The following is a 24689-nucleotide window of genomic DNA, read 5'->3' on the forward strand; positions in this document are numbered from 1 at the left end:
GATACCGTAGCTGTGTCAGTCATAGACATGTTATATAGACGCAGCATTGGCTGCTGTGACGCGAGAAATTGGGCCGCCATCTTGAAGTGGTGACGAGGAGCCGGCGAGCAGCCTAAACTGACAGTTCGTTGACAGGTAGAAAACAAAGATGCTAAACTGACAGTTGACAGGTAGAAAACAAAGATGCTAAACTGAAAGTTGACAGGTAGAAAAAAAAGATGCTAAACTGACAGTTGACAGGTAGAAAACAAAGATGGTGTTCAGCCTTTTCCTGCTCAAATGAGCGGACGGTTGAAAATAAGAATTGGGGGATTACTTTTCACAAGTAGGATTTAACATTAACGTACTATTGGTTGTTGCTCCTCCACATCGAGAGGAGCCAGATGAGGTGGTTCGGGCATCTGGTCAGGATGCCACCCGAACGCCTCCCTATGGAGGTGTTTAGGGCACGTCCGACCGGTAAGAGGCCACGGGGAAGACCCAGGACACGTTGGGAAGACTATGTCTCCCGGTTGGCCTGGGAACGCCTCGGGATCCCCCGGGAAGAGCTGGACGAAGTGGCTGGGGAGAGGGAAGTCTGGGCTTCCCTGCTTAGGCTGCTGCCCCCGCGACCCGACCTCGGATAAGCGGAGGAAGATGGATGGATGGATGGTTGTATTTTGTGAAAAGAATATTAGCACAGAGTTGAGAAGGAGCAAAGATCTTATATATTTGTATGTGAAAATCACAAATAAATCTTCTGGGGGAGGATGACCCCCCTACAAGGGTTTGGTTTACAAACTTTCAGCCCCACCTAAAACAAAATTCACCAGCCGCCGCTGATTATGATGCATTCTCATTTTAGGCAAAGTATAAGACAAGACTTTCTTAACAGTATAATTGTAACCAGGAATAAGTCTTCAAAGTAACAATATATTCAAATACTAACATTGTTGGGTAAGACAGAATTTGGTTTTATTCTGAATCCAGTGAAACAGATTGGTGGTTTTAGCTGATATAAAGAATTTCAGGTGTTTATATATGTTTATGTTTAAGTATTTGGCAGACGCTTTTATCCAAAGCGACATACATAAAAACAATCACTGTAAACATGATCATTTAAGGGGAGAATGTAATACAAAATATCAATACAAAGTGATAGTGAAAACTATCTGCTGCTGCAGCAACAGAGATACAGTCTATAGGTCCCTAAGATATATAGATATCTAATGTTGTTTAACATTAGATATCATAGTCATTCACATCGACGTCCCACTGGGGTGAGTTTTTCCTTGCCCGTATGTGGGCTCTGTACCGAGGATGTCGTTGTGGCTTGTGCAGCCCTTTGAGAGACTTGTGATTTAGGGCTATATAAATAAACATTGATTGATTGATTGATTGATGTAGTATATATGCATATGTGCATGTATATATAACCTAATCATATTGTTTCTTCAATTTAAAAATAGCTGACCGTTTTGTTCCCCCTTCTCTGGGATTATATTCCCAGTTTTAATCTCGGATGTCTGGTCACTTATAGCATATAAGAATATTCTCTTACTGTTAAACAAACTATGAATAATAAAACATGTGTCCTTTATCATAGCTACACGTATGACAAAAATCACGTGGTATTCAGTGAGGTAAAATGAATTAAATGCGCTGACAGTTCATTGCTCCTGCCAAATGAATTGCACTGAGTGGAGCGGATCACCACTCCAAGATGGCGGCCCCGCGTCTCGTCAGCGCCAGTAGGCAGTAGCGCTCGATGCTGCGTACCCTTAGAACATGTCTATGGCTCGCACCCTTTGAACAAATATTACCAGACTATAACTTCTGCGAATTTTGGCTAAGCTGAAGTGTCGTAATATTTCTATTACTTTAATATCTGGCACATATTTAATTACTTTGGACTGGATATGGCTTACGTTTCGACAGACGGGGAGTCATCGTAATTACGTCACTTCCGCTAAAGGACGACTGTGGAACTTCCTGTGATTACAACTTTACCCTTCCGCTGGCAGACTTCTGTGCTTGACAGCGTAAAAGAGAACTTGCTTCATATTTGAAGCTAAATTGCCAAACATGTCAGTACATTTAGGTGAAACTAAGAGGCTCACGTTGACAAGTAACCGTGAAGAAGAAGACAACACGGACGACTTTAGGTAAAGTGCTCTCAGAAAGGTTGGAGCCTCATGTTGTTGATTCTTGTGTGTTCATCTAGCTTAGTTTGCTACTGTATTACTCATCCATGTTGATAATGGGTACATCATTATTAATGATACATACTATAATGATATCATCATTTTCTTGAAGGATAAACAAAGAGACGGTTAATATATTAATTAATGTGTTTCCCTGGTGACTGGTTTCCCGCACAGCAATGACCAACTTTACACTAACAAGTATATAAACAACAACTATATAAACAACAACTATATAAAGTGTGTGTCATACTCAAAAGTCTATTTTAGCTACAGTTTGCCCTCATAAATAGTCAAAACCCACTGTAAGTGACTTTAATGTGATGCTTTAGATGTATCAGTGTTGTGTGCTCTGTTTGTAAAAAAAAAAAAGGTATAGCAGTCACAAAATTATTCCAAAAAATTCAGACAAAGACCAAATCAGAGGAAAACGGAAGCTTTTTGTCCATAAGAAACAATACAAATCCAGTGTTTCCCACATATAGTGTATTTATGGCGGTGGGGGCGTGGCTAGGGTTGGTGTCAATATGATGTCATCATATAATTTGCATAATCGACAATGATACATAATTTCTTTAAAAAGCCTATATATGTATATTTAAAGGTGTATATTTGTGTGTGTGTGTGTGTGTGTGTGTGTGTGTGTGTGTGTGTGTGTGTGTGTGTGTGTGTGTGTGTGTGTGTGTGTGTGTGTATGAGTGTATATATCCATCCATCCATCTTCTTCCGCTTATTCTAGGTCGGGTCGCGGGGGCAGCAGCCTAAGCAGGGAAGCCCAGACTTCCCTCTCCCCAGCCACTTCGTCCAGCTCCTCCCTTTATATATATATATATATATATATATATATATATATATATATATATATATATATATATATATATATATATATATATATATATATATATATATATATATACCGGTATACATATTAGGGCTGCAACAACTAATCGATTAAATCGATTATAAAAATAGTTGCCGATTAGTTTAGTCATCGATTCGTTGGATCTATGATATGCGCATGCGCAGAGGCTTTTTTAAATTTATTTATATATATATATATATATATATATTTATTTATTTATTTTTGTTTGTTTGTTTTTTTGTTTTTTTTTTGTTTTGTTTTTTTATAAACCTTTATTTATAAACTGCAACATGTACAAACAGCTGAGAAACAATAATCAAAATAATTTTGGTGCCAGTATGCTGTTTTTTTTCAATAAAATACCTGGAAAGGATAGAAATGTAGTTTGTCTCTTTTATCCGATTATTAATAGATTAATCGAAGTAATAAACGACAGATTAATCGATTATCAAATTAATCGTTAGTTGCAGCCCTAATATATATATATATATATATATATATATATATATATATATATATATATATATATATATATATATATATATACATGTCTTAATTAGATTATCCAAAAAATAGTGCTCGATACCGTGGTAGAGCGTAATATGTATGTGTGGGAGAAAATCACAAGACTATTTCATCTCTACAGGCCTGTTTCATGAGGGGTTTCCTCAATCCTGAAGAGAATCTCCTGAGGATTGAGGAAACCCCTCATGAAACAGGCCTGTAGAGATGAAATAGTCTTGTGATTTTCTCCCACACATATATATATATATATATATATATATATATATATATATATATATATATATATATATATATATATATATATAAAATCGTTTAATGATATTATGACACAATAAATAATATTTTCGTATGTACAAATTAATGGATTACTTGCTTTGAAATCATAAGTAGGGCAACAAGAAGATTAAAAAAAAAAGTATTTTATATTAAAAAAAATCTGAATATAGCTTAAGATGAGACTTTTTTTAAAATATATATATATATATGTATTTTTTATTAGCACAAGAGGTTGTACTAAAGTTAAAGTTAAAGTACCAATGATAGTCACACACACTAGGTGTGGTGAAATTATTCTCTGCATTTGACCCATCACCCTTGATCACCCCCTGGGAGGTGAGGGGAGCAGTGAGCAGCAGAGGTGGCTGCGCCCGGGAATCTTTTTTGGTGATTTAACCCCCAATTCCAACCCTTGATGCTGAGTGCCAAGCAGGGAGGTAATGGCTCCCATTTTTATAGTCTTTGGTATGACTCGGCCGGGGTTTGAACTCACAACCTACCCATCTCAGGGCGGACACTCTAACCACTAGGCCACTGAACCAACATGTAACAACACACAGCAAGGAAGTCTTTTATCAACACTTTCTTTTTAAGTCTTAAACAAGTAGACTATGTTTAAGACTATGTTCATTGCACTCAGCTGGAAATGATATTTATGTATGGGATTCATGAGAAAATACCTTTTACATGATATACCATATCATAAAGTCATGTATCATAAAGTATATAATATAAGTCAATACAAACCATTAGCATGTTAGGTGGGTGTACATTTGAGCAAGGTGTGTTTTGATGCCATGCAAACGCGGCGCAAAGAATCGCTGACAGGTCTTTTGTCGCCGTCTGATGATGCTATCTTGCTTCAGAGCAATTTGGAGTTGGAACCGAGCACACGTTTGCACGTTGACAAAGTGAACCACGTGAAAATAAGTTGAGAAACTACTCCATTTATTTTATTTATTTTCATATTGCCTTAAATAGCAACTCAGGGGCCGCTACATAGGTGCTAGAGTGTATCTAGTCTTCTATTTTATATATATGGACACCACCTTCTAACTTTGCTGCAAGTTACTCTTTCAAGTCATTCGTGTTTCTCACCTTCCTTATCAGAGTGCTGGCACTTGCGACATTTTTTGGGCTCTGGTGGCTTATTTTGCAGTAGTACTTAATACAGGAACTACAGAAACTGAGTCACCAATGTGAGGGATTCTTTGTTTGCGCACTCTAATTCTGCTGAAGGATAGATAAGCAAACAGACTAGTTTTTATGCACAATGTTTGGTCACATAACTGTGACGGTATGCAAAAACAGGGGCATTTGGGGGAAAATTGGAAAGTGATACCTGCGAAAATAAAGGTACCCCTGTGTAGAGGTTGCCCTCCAGTGGGTTCTTCTGACACAAAGATCCTTTTGTGAGCCCGATAGTCTGAGGTAACAAGTCTTTTATTTTCATAAAGCAGCGTGGTTTTGCTTTCCAGCAAACTGTCTCTCGCTCTCATGCCTCTGCTCACCAGCAACTCCCACCACGTGTCTCATTCCGGCTGCTGCTAATAAAGGCGACAGGTGATTAGATAACCAGCCCCAGCTGGGCAATCTACTCACCTGCCGCTGTCTTCAAGGCCGGTCCTTACACACCCCGCAGATCACGCCCCCCTCCACTGGAAGAAGAATCCTCTCTGTCGAAAGTTAAGAGTCATTGAATGAAAAGTCAAATCAAATCAAGCTTTATTAATAAAGCGCTTTTCATACATAAAAGAAATGCAACGCAAAGTCCACACCCTGTATTTGAAATGTTTTTGGGTTTTTTGGACTGGACTTTCGCTGATATGTTGGATCCACTATGGACTGGACTTTCACAATATTATGTCAGACCTACTCGACATCCATTGCTTTCGGTCTCCCCTAGAGGGGGGGGGGGGGGGGTTACCCACATATGCGGTCCTCTCCAAGGTTTCTCATAGTCATTCACATCGACGTCCCACTGGGGTGAGTTTTTCCTTGCCCTTATGTGGGCTCTGTACCGAGGATGTCGTTGTGGCTTGTGCAGCCCTTTGAGGCACTTGTGATTTAGGGCTATATAAATAAACATTGATTGATTGATTGATTGTTGCTTAGTTGCAAAAAAGTACATGTCTATAAACATTGTTAAAACAACACATTTAAATGAGTGTTGAGTGAAGGTGAATGCATAGTTTTTCTTCAGTGAATTTTAGGGTATTTCCTAAGTTATATTTCCTTGACAAGTGTCTAAAATGTGCAGTACAACACACGCTGTCTTTTTCTCTTTCTAGGCTCTCTTCTGATCAGCCTGTGGACTCAGACAGCAGTCATGACGTCATGAATTTGCCTTCAGCGTTACCAGGTTAAATTAACTTATTAACACTGCTTCACTGAATTGCATTATCTGCAAAAACAAAGTTTGTCTTTTGTTTAACTTCCACATCTTCTTTCGCTTTCAGTCAAACATTACGATGTTGAAACTACTGAACCGATTTGCTGTAGTCTTCAGACGATGGATGAGCTGTTGTCATGGAAGAAAAGTGAGGCCAACCCATTTAATGTGGCAGCCGTCCCTCTGGCACAGCGACAACCTACACTTGGCAGTTGCTTACGTCGCACTTTGGTGTCTCATGACATGATGGGTGGATACCTAGATGACAGGTAAATGTTTTTTTTTATGGATTTGGGCCTGAAGATTATGTGTCATTGCTTTTAAAAAGAAAACAGAAAAGAAAGATATTTGATATGTATTTATCCATATATGCAAGACATATTGCAGTATCGTACCTGCCTACGTACGTAAGACCTGGTTTACAGCAATGATGAGGAGTCCGTCTGGGTGTTGCTCACTGATGGCATGATGCAGTCCATTGAGGGTGTTGTTCCTGGGGCTGTTCCTGTTAGCAATATAAACAGACACTAACGGAAATGCTGTGAACGCCCTCGGTAAATGAAAAATGATAGAGGAACAGCACTTTCCCCCTCCGAGGTTTCTCATTGTGCCCATTGGGAGTGGAGGAGTAGAGGAGTAGAGGAGTAGAGGAGTGGAGGTGTGGAGGAGTGGAGGTGTGGAGGAGTTGAGGTGTGGAGGTGTGGAGGAGTAAAGGTGTGGAGGTGTAGAGGAGTGAATGTGTGGAGGAGTGGAGGTGTAGAAGAGTGGAGGAGTGGAGGAGTGGATGTGTGGAAGGGGATGTGTGGAGGAGTGAAGGTGTGGAGGAGTGGAGAAGTGGATGTGTGGAGGAGTGGAGAAGTGAAGGTGTGGAGGAGTGAAGGTGTGGAGGAGTGGATGTGTGGATGTGTGGATGTGTGAAGGTGTGGAGGAGTGGATGTGTGGATGTGTGGAGGAGTGAAGGTGTGGAGGTGTGGAGGAGTGGAGAAGTGAAGGTGTGGAGGAGTGAAGGTGTGGAGGAGTGGATGTGTGGAGGAGTGGAGAAGTGAAGGTGTGGAGGAGTGAAGGTGTGGAGGAGTGGATGTGTGGAGGAGTGGATGTGTGGATGTGTGGAGGTGTGGAGAAGTGGAGGTGTAGAGGAGTGGAGGTGTAGAGGAGTGAAGGTGTGGAGGAGTTGAGGTGTGGAAGTGTGGAGGTGTGAAGGTGTGGAGGAGTGAAGGTGTGGAGGTGTAGAGGAGTGGAGGAGTGAATGTGTGGAGGAGTGAAGGTGTGGAGGAGTGAAGGTGTGGAGGAGTGAAGGTGTGGAGGTGTAGAGGAGTGAATGTGTGGAGGTGTGGAGGAGTGAATGTGTGGAGGAGTGAAGGTGTGGAGGAGTGAAGGTGTGGAGGAGTAAAGGTGTGGAGGTGTAGAGGAGTGAATGTGTGGAGGTGTAGAAGAGTGGAGGAGTGGATGTGTGGAGGAGTGAAGGTGTGGAGGAGTGAAGGTGTGGAGGAGTAAAGGTGTGGAGGTGTAGAGGAGTGAATGTGTGGAGGCGTGGAGGTGTAGAAGAGTGGAGGAGTGGATGTGTGGAGGAGTGGATGTGTGGAGGAGTGAAGGTGTGGAGGAGTGGAGAAGTGGATGTGTGGAGGAGTGGAGAAGTGAAGGTGTGGAGGAGTGAAGGTGTGGAGGAGTGGATGTGTGGAGGAGTGGATGTGTGGATGTGTGGAGGAGTGAAGGTGTGGAGGAGTGGATGTGTGGAGGAGTGGATGTGTGGATGTGTGGAGGAGTGAAGGTGTGGAGGAGTGGAGAAGTGGAGGTGTAGAGGAGTGGAGGTGTAGAGGAGTGAAGGTGTGCAGGTGTGGAGGAGTTGAGGTGTGGAAGTGTGGAGGAGTGAAGGTGTGGAGGAGTGAAGGTGTGGAGGAGTGAAGGTGTGGAGGAGTGGAGGAGTGGATGTGTGGAGGAGTGGAGGTGTGGAGGAGTGGATGTGTGGATGTGTGGATGTGTGGAGGAGTGAAGGTGTGGAGGAGTGGAGAAGTGAAGGTGTGGAGGAGTGAAGGTGTGGAAGAGTGGATGTGTGGAGGAGTGGAGAAGTGAAGGTGTGGAGGAGTGAAGGTGTGGAGGAGTGAAGGTGTGGAGAAGTGGAGGAGTGGATGTGTGGAGGTGAGAAGTGTAGAAGTGTAGAGTGGTTGGAGGAGTGGAGTTGTGGAGGAGTGAAGGTGTGGAGGAGTGGAGGAGTGAAGGTGTGGAGGAGTGGAGGTGTAGAAGTGTAGAGTGGTTGGAGGAGTGGAGTTGTGAAGGTGTGGAGGAGTGGAGGTGTAGAAGTGTAGAGTGGTTGGAGGAGTGGAGTTGTGGAGGAGTGAAGGTGTGGAGGAGTGAAGGTGTAGAGGAGTGGAGGTGTGGAGGAGTGAAGGTGTGGAGGAGTGGAGGTGTGGAGGAGTGAAGGTGTGGAGGAGTGGAGGTTTGGAGGTGTTGAGGTGTGGAGGAGTGAATGTGTGGAGGTGTGGAGGTGTAGAGGAGTGGAGCAGTGAATGTGTGGAGGAGTGAATGTGTGGAGGTGTGGAGGAGTGGAGGAGTGAAGGTGTGGAGGAGTGAAGGTGTGGAGAAGTGGAGGTGTGGAGGAGTGGATGTGTGGAGGTGAGAAGTGTAGAAGTGTAGAGTGGTTGGAGGAGTGGAGTTGTGGAGGAGTGAAGGTGTGGAGGAGTGGAGGAGTGAAGGTGTGGAGGAGTGGAGGTGTAGAAGTGTAGAGGGGTGGAGGAGTTTTTCTTGCCCTGATGTGGGATCTGAGCTTGGGATGTGGTTGTGGCTTGTGCAGCCCTTTGAGACACTTGTGATGAAGTTATAAAGTTGAAGTTGAAGTACCACTAATAGTCACACTCACACTAGGTGTGGTGAAATTACCCTCTGCATTTGGGCTATATAAATAAACTTTGATTGATTGAACTGCACTTTTTGGGGAAATTGTTGACAATCATTATAAGAGACAAGAAAGACAACGTAAAAATCGAGTGGTTCTTGGTGGCTAGCAATGTAGCTAATAGGAGCAATCAATTCTACCACTAAATCACTGGGAAAATACATTCAACAAGCGTCAACAATACTTCATTTACGTTGTGAAACCTGTGTAATAACCAACTGTAGTGACATTGTTATTGTAAGAGCGAACACCGAGGAACTCTTTACCTAGCGTACTAACACATCGGCATGCTACGGTATTAGCCGTAGAAGCTAACTACGGCAAGAGATAAGCTCGCTTCTACGTCAACATGAAACGCGTTTGAGTTTGTAAAGCACAACACCGCGATAGGACATGAAAAACATGAACAATCATATTACAGTATCTGTAAAGTATTATTTCATGTTTTGTTTGTCCACAGCTAGCCAGACAGTGTATGTAGTGTGTCGTGATACACACATGACGTGCTGCATATACCATGATCAATTAGGGCCGGGCGATATGGCCTTTTTTTAATATCTCGATATTTTTAGGCCATGTCACAATACACCATATATATCTCCATATTTTGCCTTAGCCTTGAATGAACACTTGATGCATATAATCACAGCAGTATGATGATTCTATGTGTCTACATTAAAACATTCTTCTTCATACTGCATTAATATATGCTACTTTTAAACTTTCATGCAGAGAGGGACATCACAACTAAAAGTGTATTTATGAAACAGTTATTAAGCAGTGGCACAAACATTCATGTCATTTCAAAACAGAAAGTGCAAGATTGTCAGAGACATTTTAAAACAAGCTATTAGTGCACTTTTGTGCATGATGTCACTAAGATGACATATCAAAACAACACTAAATTAAAGTGCACTTTTTGTACAGAACGCCACTACAATAGTTTAAAACAAATAAAGTGCACTTTTGTGCATGATGTCACACAAGATATTTCCATAAGTGTCAAATAAAAATGAGCTGCATAATAGGAAATCAAATAGTGTATGTCCTTCACTATGTGGTAGGTTCCTGCGGACGTTATCTCCTTCTGTTGTTGACTATTTGTTTTATACGCTGTTGATGGGGAAATGGTTGCCTCTGCATTTTGTTGGTGTGGCACCGAACGGAGATGTTGACATGCGGAGTTTCAAGCACTCTTCATTCTCTAGCGGGTGACTTTTCAAATGATGCTACATATTAGCAGTAATGCTACTTTTTGTAGCAACGCTTTTGCCCCACACTTGACATATTACGGTTGTCTGTTCAACATCTTCCCGCTTGAAGCCAAACCACCGCCAGACGATGGACCCCCTGCTGTTTTTCTTGGGAATTAATTCTTCCTTCATTTGTTACCAGATTCGCACCTTCTTTCTCTCGTATTACCACTCGCACCACAGCTAACGTTACCCATGCTGCTACCTCTCTGCTCGGCGAGGGCGTATACGTATGTGACGTATGACGTGACAGTATGTGACGTATGTAAGAAGGTGCGCTTGTTTTATGTCTCTGCGAGAAGGAGAGACAAGAAAGAGTGAGAAACGGTTGTAGTGTAATGCCTGCAGCTAAAAGCATTTGCGTGAGAACGTATACTCCAATATCACCATGTAGTCATTTTCTATATCGCACAGAGACAAACCCGCGATATATCGATATATCGCCCAGCCCTATGATCAATATAAAGTGTGACTCACTCCATGGACACTTGTCTCTTTGGTAAAGCTGGCCAGAGACAGTAAAGCCAATAAAAATACTAAAAAGACTTAACATAAAACAAATAAAAGCTAGTAAAAACATACACAAACATCACTCACTCGTCATGTTTTACCAACTAAAAGTTAACTAACAGAATCCTGCTGATCGTTGCGTGTTCAATTGTATCTATGATAAAAGTCACATGCCTTTAACCCACCTTATAAGCCCCAGTTTCTTTGTGTAACATGATTGTTCTCTTTTGAGGTTTGTACAGGGGACAGATGCAGAAGCTCCGTATGCCTTCTACCACTGGCAGTACATTGATATTTTCAACTACTTCACACACCACTTTGTGACCATTCCTCCTGCTGTCTGGACCAACGCTGCACACAAACACGGAGTTCTTGTTCTTGGTGAGCTCAAACAGAAAGAAAAGAGGGTCTCAAAAGTTTTTTAGGTTGTCCAAATTACGGCCTGTAATTGGGACAGTCTGCTCCCGCAACACCATTTTAAAAACATGTTTTAAACGTTATAATTATTTCTCATCGAATCCTTACTTTTTGTCAGTGGGACTAGGTAAGTCACCGTATTTTTCGGACTATAAGTGGCAGTTTTTTTCATAGTTTGGCCGGGGGTGCGACTTATACTCAGGAGCGACTTATGTGTGAAATGATTAACACATTAGCGTAAAATATCAAATAATATTATTTATCTCATTCACGTAAGATTTTATGGGATTTAGCGATTAGGAGTGACAGATTGTTTGGTAAACGTATAGCATATTCTATATGTTATAGTTATTTGAATGACTTACCATAATATGTTACCAGGCACCTTCTCAGTTGGTTATTTATGCCTCATATAACGTACACTTATTCAGCCTGTTGTTCACTATTCTTTATTTATTAGGGTTCGCATGTACCCTGTACAAAGGACTCCCACAGGGTGTCCTTTGTACAGGTACAAAGGAACCTATTGTTATTGTAAGGTTTTATTATTATTATACCGACCCCACAAAAAACTCTAATTTGACCCACTTAACATGCTTCAAAACTCACCAAATTTGACACACACATCAGGACCTGCGAAAATTGCCATCTAATAAAAAACCAAACCCCAAAAATCAAAATTGCGCTCTAGCGCCCCCTAGGAAAAAACAAAAACAAACTGCATGTAACTCCCACTAGGAAGGTTGTAGAGACATAAAACAAAAACCTCTATGTAGGTCTGACTTAGACCTACATTTCATAATTTAACATCCTCGGGCAAAAAACCAACAGGAAGTTGGCAATTTCCCATTTAAGACAAAAATGTACTAAAAACACTCATTTTTGCCTCTTTGAGCTGTAATTTGACCCCCTTAAAATACTTCAAAACTCACCAAACTTCTCACACACATCGGGACTGGTGGAAATTGCGATCTAAAAAAAAACCGAACCCCAAAACTCAAAAATTGCGCTAATTTTTGAATAAAACAGAGACAAAACTGCGTCTCTGAGGAAAACTCAGACAAAACTGCTTGTAACTTCCGGTAGGAACGTCTTAGAGACATGAAACAAATACCTCTATGTAGGTCTCACCTAGACCTTCATTTCATAGATTGACATCCTTCAGCAAAAATCAACAGGAAGTTTGCTATTCCTCCTTCAAAACTACATTTTTGTTACAACCGGTCACCAAACATCAAACGTTATCTCCTCTGAGCGCGTTTGTCGTTTCGGCTTCAAACTACTACAGGAGAGAGATTGAACCCTTCTGATTAAAAGTTGACGACGGCGTTTTGGAAGGTGCTACCGTTTTGATTTTACAAGCCTTCAAAGACCCGCTGCGCTGATGCTGCTCCGCTGCCTATAATGACAACGTGAAATGGAATTATTTATTTTTTGTCCTCAAAATTCTACACACAATACCCTATAATGACAATGTGAAATGGAATTAGGACTAGCACCAGCCAAAGATGCGGACCCGACCAACGCTGCTTGCAGCTTTAATTTTAAATTGCCTTTCAAATGTCTATTCTTGCTGTTGGCTTTTATCAAATACATTTCCCCAAAAAATGCGACTTTAACTCCAGTTCGAGTAATTAATTCTTTATTATGCATTTTCGGCCAGTCGCTCCGGAGCGACTTATACTCCGGAGCGACTTATACTCCGGAGCGACTTATACGCCGAAAAATACGGTATGCATTTTCGGCCAGTGCGACTTATACTCCGAAAAATACGGTAATTAATTAATATGATTGGCTTTAAAGAGTATGTGAAGTTTACTTCCGTGACAACCGCCTTAAATTTTGTATTCAATCAGAAATATCTAGCAGCTAAAATGCGGCAAACATGGATAAGTGTGGAGAATGTTTAGCATTTTTTCCCATTATGCTTTGTAATGGATTTAAATGGGTGTCATTTAGAATTTTGTATGGTGTATGACGTTTTTTGACGTTTTTTCTATACTGTCCACAAAGTTATGGTAAATGGGTTATACGTAGGGATGATGTTTGATAAGGAATTATCGAGTTCGAGCCTATTATCGAATCCTCTTATCGAACCGATTCCTAATCGATTCTCTTATGGAGTCCAGATAGGTTGTTGTATATGGAAAAAAACACACAATATTTGGTTTAACAAAAGCTCACTTTTATTATATAAGAAAACAATTTAATCTAATAAATAAATAAATATTGACTGTTACCCACCTAAAAAAATAAAATAAAATAAATAAATATTGACTGTTGTTACCCAAAGTATATTAAGTGGGATTTTTCAGAGAAACAAATATATACTGTAACACAAAAACAAGCTGTCTCTGTGATCACTGTAGGTGTATAAATAATAATATAGTGTTAAATAAAATCAGTCCCTTGGGCACAAAACTGAAAATAATACAGCTCTCCAAAAAGTGCACTTCTGCTGCTATTGGAACATAACTGTTTGTTATGATGCTTTGACATTTTTGCACTTTATTTCTTTATTGAAAGAAAATTCTATGAAGAGAAAAGTTGTTTGCAAATGTGGTTACAATGCTAAAAAATGAAAAGTTAAAGCTAAAAAAAGAAATACACTTTATTGAGTTAACATTATTTCTTTATAGGGGGGAAAATGTTATGAGCTAGAGAATATAACAACTACACTACCCAGCATGCAACGGGAGTGACGAGCATGCGCGGTAGCCCCGAAAAGTGTTGCATGTTGCCACGCTGTGAAAGTAAATGTCAAGAACTCAGCCAATACGCCTCGTCTGCATTATTTATAATTAGACAGACAACACATATGCAGTGTGATTTTGTAACGTTTACAAGGAAAGAAAAACAAAAGTTAAAAAAGGGAGATATGTTGTATATATATGTATGTGCTGCGGTTGTTTTAAGAACGTTGCGACAGCTGCCGTAAAGGAGGTGCGTTGCTAGCCTGGTTGCTATGTTTCCGGTTGGTCGTAAAAGTGTCCGTCATGTGTTTTACCCTGCTAAAATCTCTCAGTAAAGTTATTCGATGGATTATAGCTTTTGTTTTGAACTTTATTACACCTTGGAGCGCTTTTTCCCGTCCATTGTTTTCCTGCTTTCGCTATCTGCGCCTAATGACTGAGCTACATGACGTCATTTCTTGTGATGTCCCACGGAGCATTTCTGGTCGGGACGGGATTCGAATAAAGAATCAACTCTTTTCCTTTACTATAGTGGTCTCGATAACGGGTACCGGTTCCCAAAAAGGGATTCGAGTCCGAGGACTCGGTTCTTTTCTTATCAAACAACCGGGAAAACCAGTTTCGAGTATCATCCCTAGTTGTACGTGTATAGCGCTTTTCTACCTTCAAGGTACTCAAAGTGCTTTGACACTTATTTCCACATTCACCCATTCACACACACATTCACACACTGATGGCGGGAGCTGCCATGCAAGGCCCTAACCACCACCCATCAGGAGCAAGGGTGAAGTGTCTTGCTCAAGGACACAACGGACGTGACTAGGATGGTAGTAGGTGGGGATTGAACCAGGAACCCTCAGGTTGCTGGGACGGCCACTCTCCTAACCGCGCCACGCCGTCCCAAGTTCAGTGAGCAGGTTGTTATGCGTGACCATGTGTGTTGAATTTTTGTGTTGGTCAGATTTTTTTCTTTTCTTTTTTGCACCATGACTAGGGAAGGCTGTGTGCATTGAGTCGATATAAGTAAATGCTGCGCATTTTCATTAATTAGAGCATAATTAAAGATCATTGACCTGACTTACACACGTTGTCCGCTAGATGACGACATGATAGCAGCATCATAATTGTCAGACTATTATTATTACTAATATTTCTAGGGATGTCCGATAATGGCTTTTTGCCGATATTCCGATATTGTCCAACTCTTTAATTACCGATACTGATATCAACCGATACCGATATCAACCAATATATGCAGTCGTGGAATTAACACATTATTATGCCTAATTTGGACAACCAGGTATGGTGAAGATAAGGTACTTTTTAAAAAAATATGTAAAATAAGATAAATAAATTAAAAACATTTTCTTGAATAAAAAAGAAAGTACAACAATATAAAAACAGTTACATAGAAACTAGTAATGAATGAAAATTAGTAAAATTAACTGTTAAAGGTTAGTACTATTAGTGGACCAGCAGCACGCATGTGTGCTTACGGACTGTATCCCTTGCAGACTGTATTGACAACCCTTTTGTGGGAATGAGTGTAAATGGGGGAGGGAGGTTTTTTGGGTTGGTGCACTAATTGTAAGTGTATCTTGTGTTTTTTATGTGGATTTAATAAAAATAAAAAAAAGGCAGATATTATCGGACATCTCTAAATATTTCTCATTAAACAACATCTCGCAGGCCAAATTGAAGACGCCGGCGGGCCATCCTGGCCGTAGTTTGGACAACCCTGGTTTAAACCAGCAAGCATGCAAAGTAAAAATATATGGAAGCTGGAAAACATCCATAGATTTGAGGAATATGATCATGAAAAGCCTACTTCTTGAATCAGTGTCTGGGTGTTCTTACACAAGACACTTTAGACTTAGACAAACTTTAATGATCCACAGTGGGAAATTGTTCCACACAGTAGCTCAGTTACAAAGGATGGAAAGGATAATGCAGGTATAAAGTAGACAAAAAACATACCGTAGTAGCAATATAAAATGTAACATATATGTAATATTTACATAATATATGTACAGTATATGATATATACTGATATTTTTATATCATATATACAATATATAACAATTACCATGCACAATATTACAGTATATGAAACAGCTGCAGCATAAAATAGATGATACATTAGTTAGTTAGTTAGTTAGTTAGTTAGTTAGTTAGTTAGTGTTGCGTCGGACCAGTTCTTCCTCCAAGGGAATCTAAGTTACGGGTCAATCCCAAGTTCTTTCGATGACATATATGCTGAGTAAACAGGACCATCAAGACAGAATTGGAATATTTTCAGGTTTATACCAAAGCTTTGGGAGATCAACTTAATCAATACATTCATATCGGCTGCTCTAGTTGATCTGGCATTTCAAGGGAAATGGACTACTTCTTGAATAGGAAAACAGTCCCCCCCCCCCCCAGAAAGGAATGCCTCCCCCTTCCCCAACACTGATAAGATAAGGAAGGGGATGCATCTTTCTCACATTCCAATGCCTAAAACACTACACAGACATCGGCAGACAAAGAGAGACTGGTAGAATACACAAAGGAAAAGTACTAGATACTCCAAACATGGCTATGAAAAAAGAAATAACTTTTAAACACATATGCCTCCTCCACATTAGTTAGTTAGTTAGTTAGTTACAGACATAAATACAGCAGATGGTCACCCTGATTTGAATTTGAGAAGGTCATTTTATTAAACGGAGACAATAAGCCTGGAACAACAGTGCATGTCATGGCTGTTACTCAGGTCACATTTATGTTATTAGTTCATTTTAAATTGAAAGCATACTTCCCTATATGATGACAAAAACAAATATTGACCGCTAACTTTGTACTACCAGGCGAGTCTGCTGCTCTCTGCATCTTCTCGCTGAGAACTTGGAATTACGGAAAAAATGGGGAATGTGAACAATTGCCATCAATGCATACATTTACATTTATCTGCTTCCATCACTCATTTTTATTTTGTTTTATCTGAACTAAAATGTCTTATTGATGCTTCTCAGGAACTTTTATCACAGAATGGACTGATGGAGCAGCAAGATGCGAGGCGTTCCTTAAAGAAGATTTATATCAGGAAGTAGCTGACAAGCTAGTTGAAATTAGTCATTTTTATGGCTTTGATGGCTGGCTCATAAATATCGAAAACCAACTCAGCGTGAGTAAATCCTTCTCAACGGTTTTGCTTGCACTACATGTTGTATAATGGACAGTGTTAAACATGTATGTTCTGGTGTCTACTTGCAGGAGGTCGCAGTGAAGAAGACCCCTTTGTTCTTACGGTATCTCACCGATCAGATGCACCAACACAGTCCTGGCAGTATGGTCCTGTGGTACGACAGTGTGATAGAGACTGGAGAGCTAAAATGGCAGAATGGATTAAACCAGTCCAACAGGTAAAATCTGACCAGGAGGCCTTGTAATAGCGTCAAGTAAAATAACAAAGAAATGGTGTATTGTAAATGGCCTTTATTGTACAGTCACACCTTGGTTTTCATTAGTGGTCCATTGCAAAGAGTCAAAAACCAAATGGTACGAAAACAGAAGCTAATTTTCCAAAGAGAAACAATGTAAATACAATTAATCCATTCCTGACAACCCGAAATTTACCATGTCTATTTTACAACACCCAAAACCAGTGAAGTCTGCACGTTGTGTAAATGGCAAATAAAAACAGAAAATCCTCTTCAATTTATATTCAATTGAATAGACTGCAAAGACAAGATATTTAACGTTCCAACTGGAAAACTTTCTTTTTTGCAAATATTAGCTCATTTGGAATTTTGATGCCTGCAACATGTTTCAAAAAAGCTGGCACAAGTGGCAAAAAAGAGTGAGAAAGTTGAGGAATGCTCACCAAAGACTTATTTGGAACATCCCACAGGTGAACAGGCTAATTGGGAACGGGTGGGTGCCATGATTGGGTATAAAAGCAGCTTCCATGAAATGCTCAGTCGTTCACAAACAAGGACGGGGCGAGGGTCACCACTTTGTCAACAAATGCCTGAGCAAATTGTTTAAGAACAACATTTCTCAACCAGCTATTGCAAGGAATTTTGGGATTTCACCATCTACGCTCCGTAATATCATCAAAAGGTTCAGAGAATCTGGAGAAATCACTTCACGTAAGCGATAATATTACGCACCTTTGTTCTCTCAGGCGATACTGCATCAAAAAGTGACATCAGTGTGTAAAGGATATCCCCACATGGGCTCAGGAACACTTCAGAAAACCACTGTCAGTAACTACAGTTGGTCGCTACATCTGTAAGTGCAAGTTAAAACTCTACTATGCAAAGCCAAAGCCATTTATCAACAACACCCAGAAACGCCGCTAGCTTCGCTGGGCCCGAACTCATCTAAGATGGACTGATGCAAAGTGGAGAAGTGTTCTGTGGTCTGACGAGTCCACATTTCAAATTTTTGGAAACTGGACGTAAGAGGAAAAGAACCATCTGGATTGTTCTAGGGTCAAAGTGTAAAAGTCAGCATGTGTGATGGTATGGGGGTGTATTAGTGGCCAAGACATGGGTAACTTACACATCTGGGAAGGCACCATTAATGCTGAAAGGTACATACAGCTTTTGGAGCAACATATGTTGCCATCCAAGCAACGTTATCATGGACGCCCCTGCTTATTTCACCAAGACGATGCCAAGCCACGTGTTACAACTGCGTGGCTTCATAGTAAAAGAGTGCGGGTTCTAGACTGGCCTGCCTGTAGTCCAGACCTGTCTCCCATTGAAAATGTGTGAAGGCTAAAATATGAGAAGGGAGACTGTTGAACAACTTAAGCTGTACATCAAGCAAGAATGGGAAAGAATTCCACTTCAAAAATGTGTCTCCTCAGTTCCCAAAGCTTTACTGAGTGTTGTTAAAAGGAAAGGCCACTGGTAAAAATGCCTTTTTTGCAATGTGTTGCTGCCATTAAATTCTAAGTTCATGATTATTTGCAAAAAATACCAAAGTTTCTCAGTGTGAACATGAAATATCTTGTCTTTGCAGTCTATTCAATTGAATATAAGTTGAACAGGATTTGCAAATCATTGTATTCTCTTTTTATTTACCATTTACACAACGTGACAACTTCACTGATTTTGGCTTTTGCATTAAAATCAAGAGTAAGATGACTATTTCAGTGTTAATATTTGAGTGGGCTCCGGGTCTCTCAATAGGAGAAAAGTTGGGCCCTAAGATCAAAAAGGTTAAGAATCCCCGGTCTAAACTACATGCAATATGTTCAGGGCTCATACAAAAGTACATTTTGACCCGTCTTTAGCATGTTATCGAACTCATAGTACGACTCTTAAATGAACTGATATTTTGGGAGTTGTATGTAATGTTCTGGGGGGGGTGGGCCGCTATTTACTTATTTACATGAATTTTACTCCATAATATGTGTAAATTAAAAACACACATCTGTCTTATGTATAAATGAGACACATACTATACCTTTACATAAATCAGTTAGGTAAAACATGTTTATGAATTATTTTTTAAGAATTCATAAACTTATTTTAACACTTCTTTAAACATTAAAAAACAAAACACTCATACATACAACTTAAGAATTTAGAATGGGTTTATATTCTTTTTCAACATGCTGTTGTAGGACATCAATAAAAATATGGACCAGTCAATCAGTGCCGCTCTGTCTTTCCACCACAGGGTTTTTTTCAATGCATGCGATGGTTTCTTCACCAACTACAACTGGACAGCACAAGACCTGGAGGAGATGGCGGACTTCACTCACACCCATGGCCGCCAGGCTGACATCTATGTGGGAGTGGATGTTTTTGGGCGTGGCGAGGTGGTGGGAGGGATGTTCGAAACTTATAAGGTACAAACTGGTCATTTGTGTTTCTGTGTTATGCGGGGGATATTTTATCCTGTGCTGATTTTGTAAGGTTACCACTTTACAATTGTTATTTTATGGTCTTACAACAGTGGCTCAGTGGTTGTCCAGGAACTTCAGGGTACCTGATACAAATCCAACTAACGGTATCTTAGTCACTGCCGGTGTCTTTAGGCAACCCAATTTCACCCACTTGCACTGACGTCTGACCATCCATTTTTTTCCACTTATCCACGGTCGGATCGCGGGGGCAGCAGCCTAAGCAGAGAACCCAGACTTCGATCTCCCCAGCCACTTCGTCCAGCTCCTCCCGGGGAATCCCCGGGCGTTCCGAGGCCAGCCGGGAGACTTAATCTCCCCAACGTGTCCTGGGTCTTCCCCGTGGTCTCCTACCGTTCAGACGTTTAGTTTAGTTTAGTTTATTAAGGATCCCCATTAGTCTACACCGCAGTGGAGACTATTCTTCCTGGGATCCAGGCAAAAAACATCACACAATCACAAAACAAAAGATTACAATGCAGTACAACATGATCAAATAATAAAATGTTGTAAAACAAAAATAGCAACAACAAAGAACCAAAAAAAGTAATAATAACTTCGAGTTTACATAATAATGTTCATACCAAAGATAAAAAGAGCAATATAAAAATAGATATATATTTTTGCAAAAATCAAACAAAGAACCAATGGCCTAAAATATACACATTGGTGTACCAAAGACAAACAATAAGTGACGAAAAAGTACCATCCATCCATTTTCTACTGCTTGCCCCACAATCAATAAAGCGGCCCTAAACGGTGCCTTTAGTACTGTCCGGGATGCCCAAACCACCTCATCTGGCTCCTCTCCATGTGGCAGAACAGCGGCTTTACTCTGAGCTCCCCCTGAAAGACTGAGATTCTCACCCTATTTCTGAAGGACAGCCCCGCCACCAAATGAAGGAAACTAATTTTGGTCGCTCGTACCCGTGATCTTGTCCTTTGGGACATAACCCAAAGCTCATGTGGATGGGAACGTACATCGACCAGTAAATTGAGAGCTTTGCCTTCCGGCTCAGCTCCTTCTTTACCATTACGAATCGATACAGTGTCTGCATTACTGCAGACGCCACACCGATCCACCTGTCAATCTCACCATCCACTCGGGGCAAGATCTCTTCTACAACCCAAAGATGGCATTCCACCCTTTTTCCTTTTTAGCACTGATGTATGGGTTCTCAGTTCTCACTGTAATGCGCTCTGATGGTCTAGAAAAGCTTGCATATAATCTATTATTATCAGTGTTGGGACTAACGCGTTACAAAGTAATGCGTTACTGTAACGCTGTTACTTTCGGCGGTAAATAGTAAGCTAACGCGTTATTTTTTATATTCAGTAACTCAGTTACCGTTACTACATGATGCGTTACTGCGTTATTTTACGTTATTTTTTATGTAGTATCAGCTAGAAACTGAGAAGATCTGAGTGTGTTTTATTGCAGCGCTGCGGAAGAGGCGATAAGATAGAGGCGCGCCGTGCGCTGTCTGTGTGTATGTGTGTGTAAATGTGTGTGTGTGTGTGTGTGTGTGTGTGGGAGGTGTGTCTGTGTTTACTAACAAGACATCATGGCGGAGCCAGAAGCCGAGTTTCTTAACATGGAGATATTCTCAATACTTTTGTCGAGCACAAAGAAAATAACATTTTAGTTGAATGTAAGTTGTGTCTTGGATCAAAGATCCTATCCTAGCAATTCAAATCAGCTGAAACAGTTACAAAAGCAACATGCTTCGACGAAGCTAGTAAAGAGAGACACACTTCACCTCCACCTCCAACAGTGGCTGGATTTTAACGAGGCATTGCGCACTGAATGTACACACTCTGTCAATTCTCTTATATACTGTTGCTCTTTCATTCTAGACTTCTTGAGGGTTTGATTATCACATCACTCTAAATGTATAGACTATAAAGTTCACAAACATAAAAAGGGATGCTAGTGGGCCAGGCCAATCTTTCCTTATCTCTAAACTAAAACTGGGGAAATGTGTAGAGTGTTCTGGGCTTCAGACATGATTTTATTTCACAATTCCTTGAGAGAAAAAAAGGCCTGGTTAGGCTTTGTGTATGTAGTGTGTGCCTTCCTTGCTTTACAGCTATGTTGTTATTATGCTGTTTGTTACTTATGTATGTTATGTTGCAGCTATTTAAAATAGTTTTGTCATCTGGCGTGAAACAAATCGTCCCTTTGTAACATATCTTTGTCTTTGTGTGTTGTATGTAGACCACATTGCTTAGCAGAGTTCAGTGATGCAAATGCATGTCAAGTTGATCAACACATTGTATTATTCTCCAGTGCAATAATAGTACTGAAATGAAGGCTAAAAGGGCATTAATGGGAGCTTTAAAAATAATAAATATATATATATATATATATATATATATATATATATATATATATATATATATATATATATATATATATATATATATATATATATATATATTTATATATATATATATATATATATATATATAACTAAATAATTACTTTTCACAGTAACTCATTACTTTTTGGTGAAAGTAACTGAGTTAGTAACTGAGTTAGTTTTGAAATAAAGTAACTAGTAACTGTAAGTAGTTACTGGTTTTCAGTAACTAACCCAACACTGATTATTATTATCAATGCATTTCTTATATCAAGAACAATCTAATAGTTTTTGGTACTGCATTTTCTTATTTTTTATCCTATAATTCTTGTACATGTTATCCATGTCAAGACATATGTGCTTATTTGTTGAAATGTTACATTCGCTTTACTAGATGGACGTACTTGACATGTTCTATTGGCAGTTTTTGTACTTCATTTGCGTGTGTGCCAGTTAGCTAAGGACTACATAATGAAAGAAGCAACAGACCAAAGCAAACTTCTGTCTTCATAGTGATTGTTACAGAAGATGCTTCATGACAGCACCTTCTTGCTTTTACAGGCTCTTGAAATCATCCGTAAGTACAACTTTTCTGCTGCCATCTTCGCTCCAGGCTGGGTGTACGAGACCCAAGACAAGAATAAGTTTCGTCATAATCAGGATAGGTAAGTTTACCACAAGTTTAAAATATTATATGTGCATGCTGATTAATTTTGCACTTAATAAAAGTGACATTTTAGCAAAATGAAATATACTAAATGATGTTGTGCATATTTGAAATTGGTAAGATCGTTTGTTTTAGCAGCTTGTTTGTTGCTGTTAAATATTAAGTGTTTTTGTGCTTAATATGCCTGATAAGATATTTTAACCGGTTACCAATATGTTATGGCCTCTTTTGGTCCATGCGTAAAACGTATAGAAATTCTGTACTTATTGTAAGTTTGAAAATATTAATAATATTAATTACTTTTATTTTAGAATATGCTTAGGGTCAGCAAAAACAAAGCTGTGAGACAAAAATGCCCATAGGCCGTGCTTAACTACAGTACTTAAGTAATACTTAAGTGTCTACTAATTGTATAACATGTTACTTAAAATAAGCACAAAAAAAATCCGATCTGCCAAATGAACAAAAAAAACTTGCCAAAGTGCTTGAAAACGTAAAATGGTGTGATCAAATGTTGAGATACCAATTAATAAAAAATAAATACCAATTCAACTGTTAATGAATCAGCATATTAACCAATTCAAACAAAAGCTTTGTAAATAATTAATATTTGACAGAATGTCCATTAAGAAATTTTTAATAATCCAAATGGATTGTGTCTGATGACTAATCAATGAATAGACATGTGAATTTTAACAAAATTCAGTCAATGTTTCAATGTTTATTTTCCCTCAGTCTATTACTACATAAACAAACATATTCAGTGTTTCCCATAAACTGCCAAGATACCTGTGGCGGTGGGGGCGTGTCTATGGGCGGGGCTATGGGCGTGGTCACCATTACATAATCGAGTAATTTGCATAATTTACTACAATGATATGATTTTCTCTAAAAGGGCTCAAAAAAATTATACTTACTAATTAATAATAACAGTTTTGTTTTAAACGTCCATCCATCCATCCATTTTACAATATAATTACAACACTTTATGTACATATTTATATACAGATTTGAACAATAAGTTATTCACTGAAATATATTTATTAATTGTGGTTCTTACAAAAAATATATCTTATTAAAATATAAAAGCTAAAATGTCTCTTAAAGCTCTGCCCCTTTAATTAGTGCATGCTAAATAATTTAACTTTAGCTTACTACTACAACCATATTATTTACCAGCAACATAAAGTGAAACAGAGGCAGAGGTGTCCTGCCACAGTCAGTAACAAATAAACAGAAAACAGTAGTGGTGGTCGATAGACACAAAGCTTCATCAAACATCTGATCCACTGAACAAAGAGCTCCAAAAATCTTGATCCTACACTTCTCTTTTGTAAAGTAAATCTGAACAGCCGATATGGGCATCTACATTAACTATATGATTTGCCTGAGAAGCTGGACAGGACAAAAATAAATAAAAAATTAAAAAAATTAAAATTTTGTGGCAGCCTTAATTCTTTCGTGGCGGGCCGCCACAAATAAATGAATGTGTGGGAAACACTGATATTACCGTCTATAGATTTCAACCAAGAGCAATTCCAAGAATATTATTTTAAGCTGTATTTTCATTTTAATAACAATAATCTAATACATTTAAGTTAGCTACAGTTGCAATCAAAAATAATTTCCTCATTCAAACTAAATGCTTAAAAAAAAAGTATTTTAATATTTTCCACCATATGTTATTTAATTGTGAAAAACAAACACTCATGTTTTTGGGGGGTGGCATTGAATACGTGCATTAGTGAATCAAATC

At 39.4% G+C, this 24689-nt stretch overlaps 1 protein-coding gene across 1 annotated transcript in view; it reads left to right on the forward strand.

Annotated features, from left to right (window-relative positions):
• The first annotated feature begins 1983 nt into the window (after positions 1 to 1983).
• The window catches only part of engase (endo-beta-N-acetylglucosaminidase), a 36604-nt gene continuing 13898 nt past the window's right edge, over positions 1984 to 24689 (forward strand). The window contains exons 1-8 of the mRNA XM_062036335.1: positions 1984 to 2144; positions 6138 to 6208; positions 6306 to 6507; positions 11124 to 11272; positions 17016 to 17167; positions 17257 to 17405; positions 19678 to 19849; positions 22828 to 22931. Coding sequence (XP_061892319.1) covers positions 2065 to 2144; positions 6138 to 6208; positions 6306 to 6507; positions 11124 to 11272; positions 17016 to 17167; positions 17257 to 17405; positions 19678 to 19849; positions 22828 to 22931 — 1079 coding nt within the window. The 5' untranslated portion in view covers positions 1984 to 2064. The remainder of the gene's footprint in view (positions 2145 to 6137; positions 6209 to 6305; positions 6508 to 11123; positions 11273 to 17015; positions 17168 to 17256; positions 17406 to 19677; positions 19850 to 22827; positions 22932 to 24689) is intronic.

Source organism: Entelurus aequoreus, linkage group LG25 (genome assembly GCF_033978785.1).
Source record: "Entelurus aequoreus isolate RoL-2023_Sb linkage group LG25, RoL_Eaeq_v1.1, whole genome shotgun sequence".
NCBI classification, from domain to species: Eukaryota; Metazoa; Chordata; class Actinopteri; order Syngnathiformes; family Syngnathidae; genus Entelurus; species Entelurus aequoreus.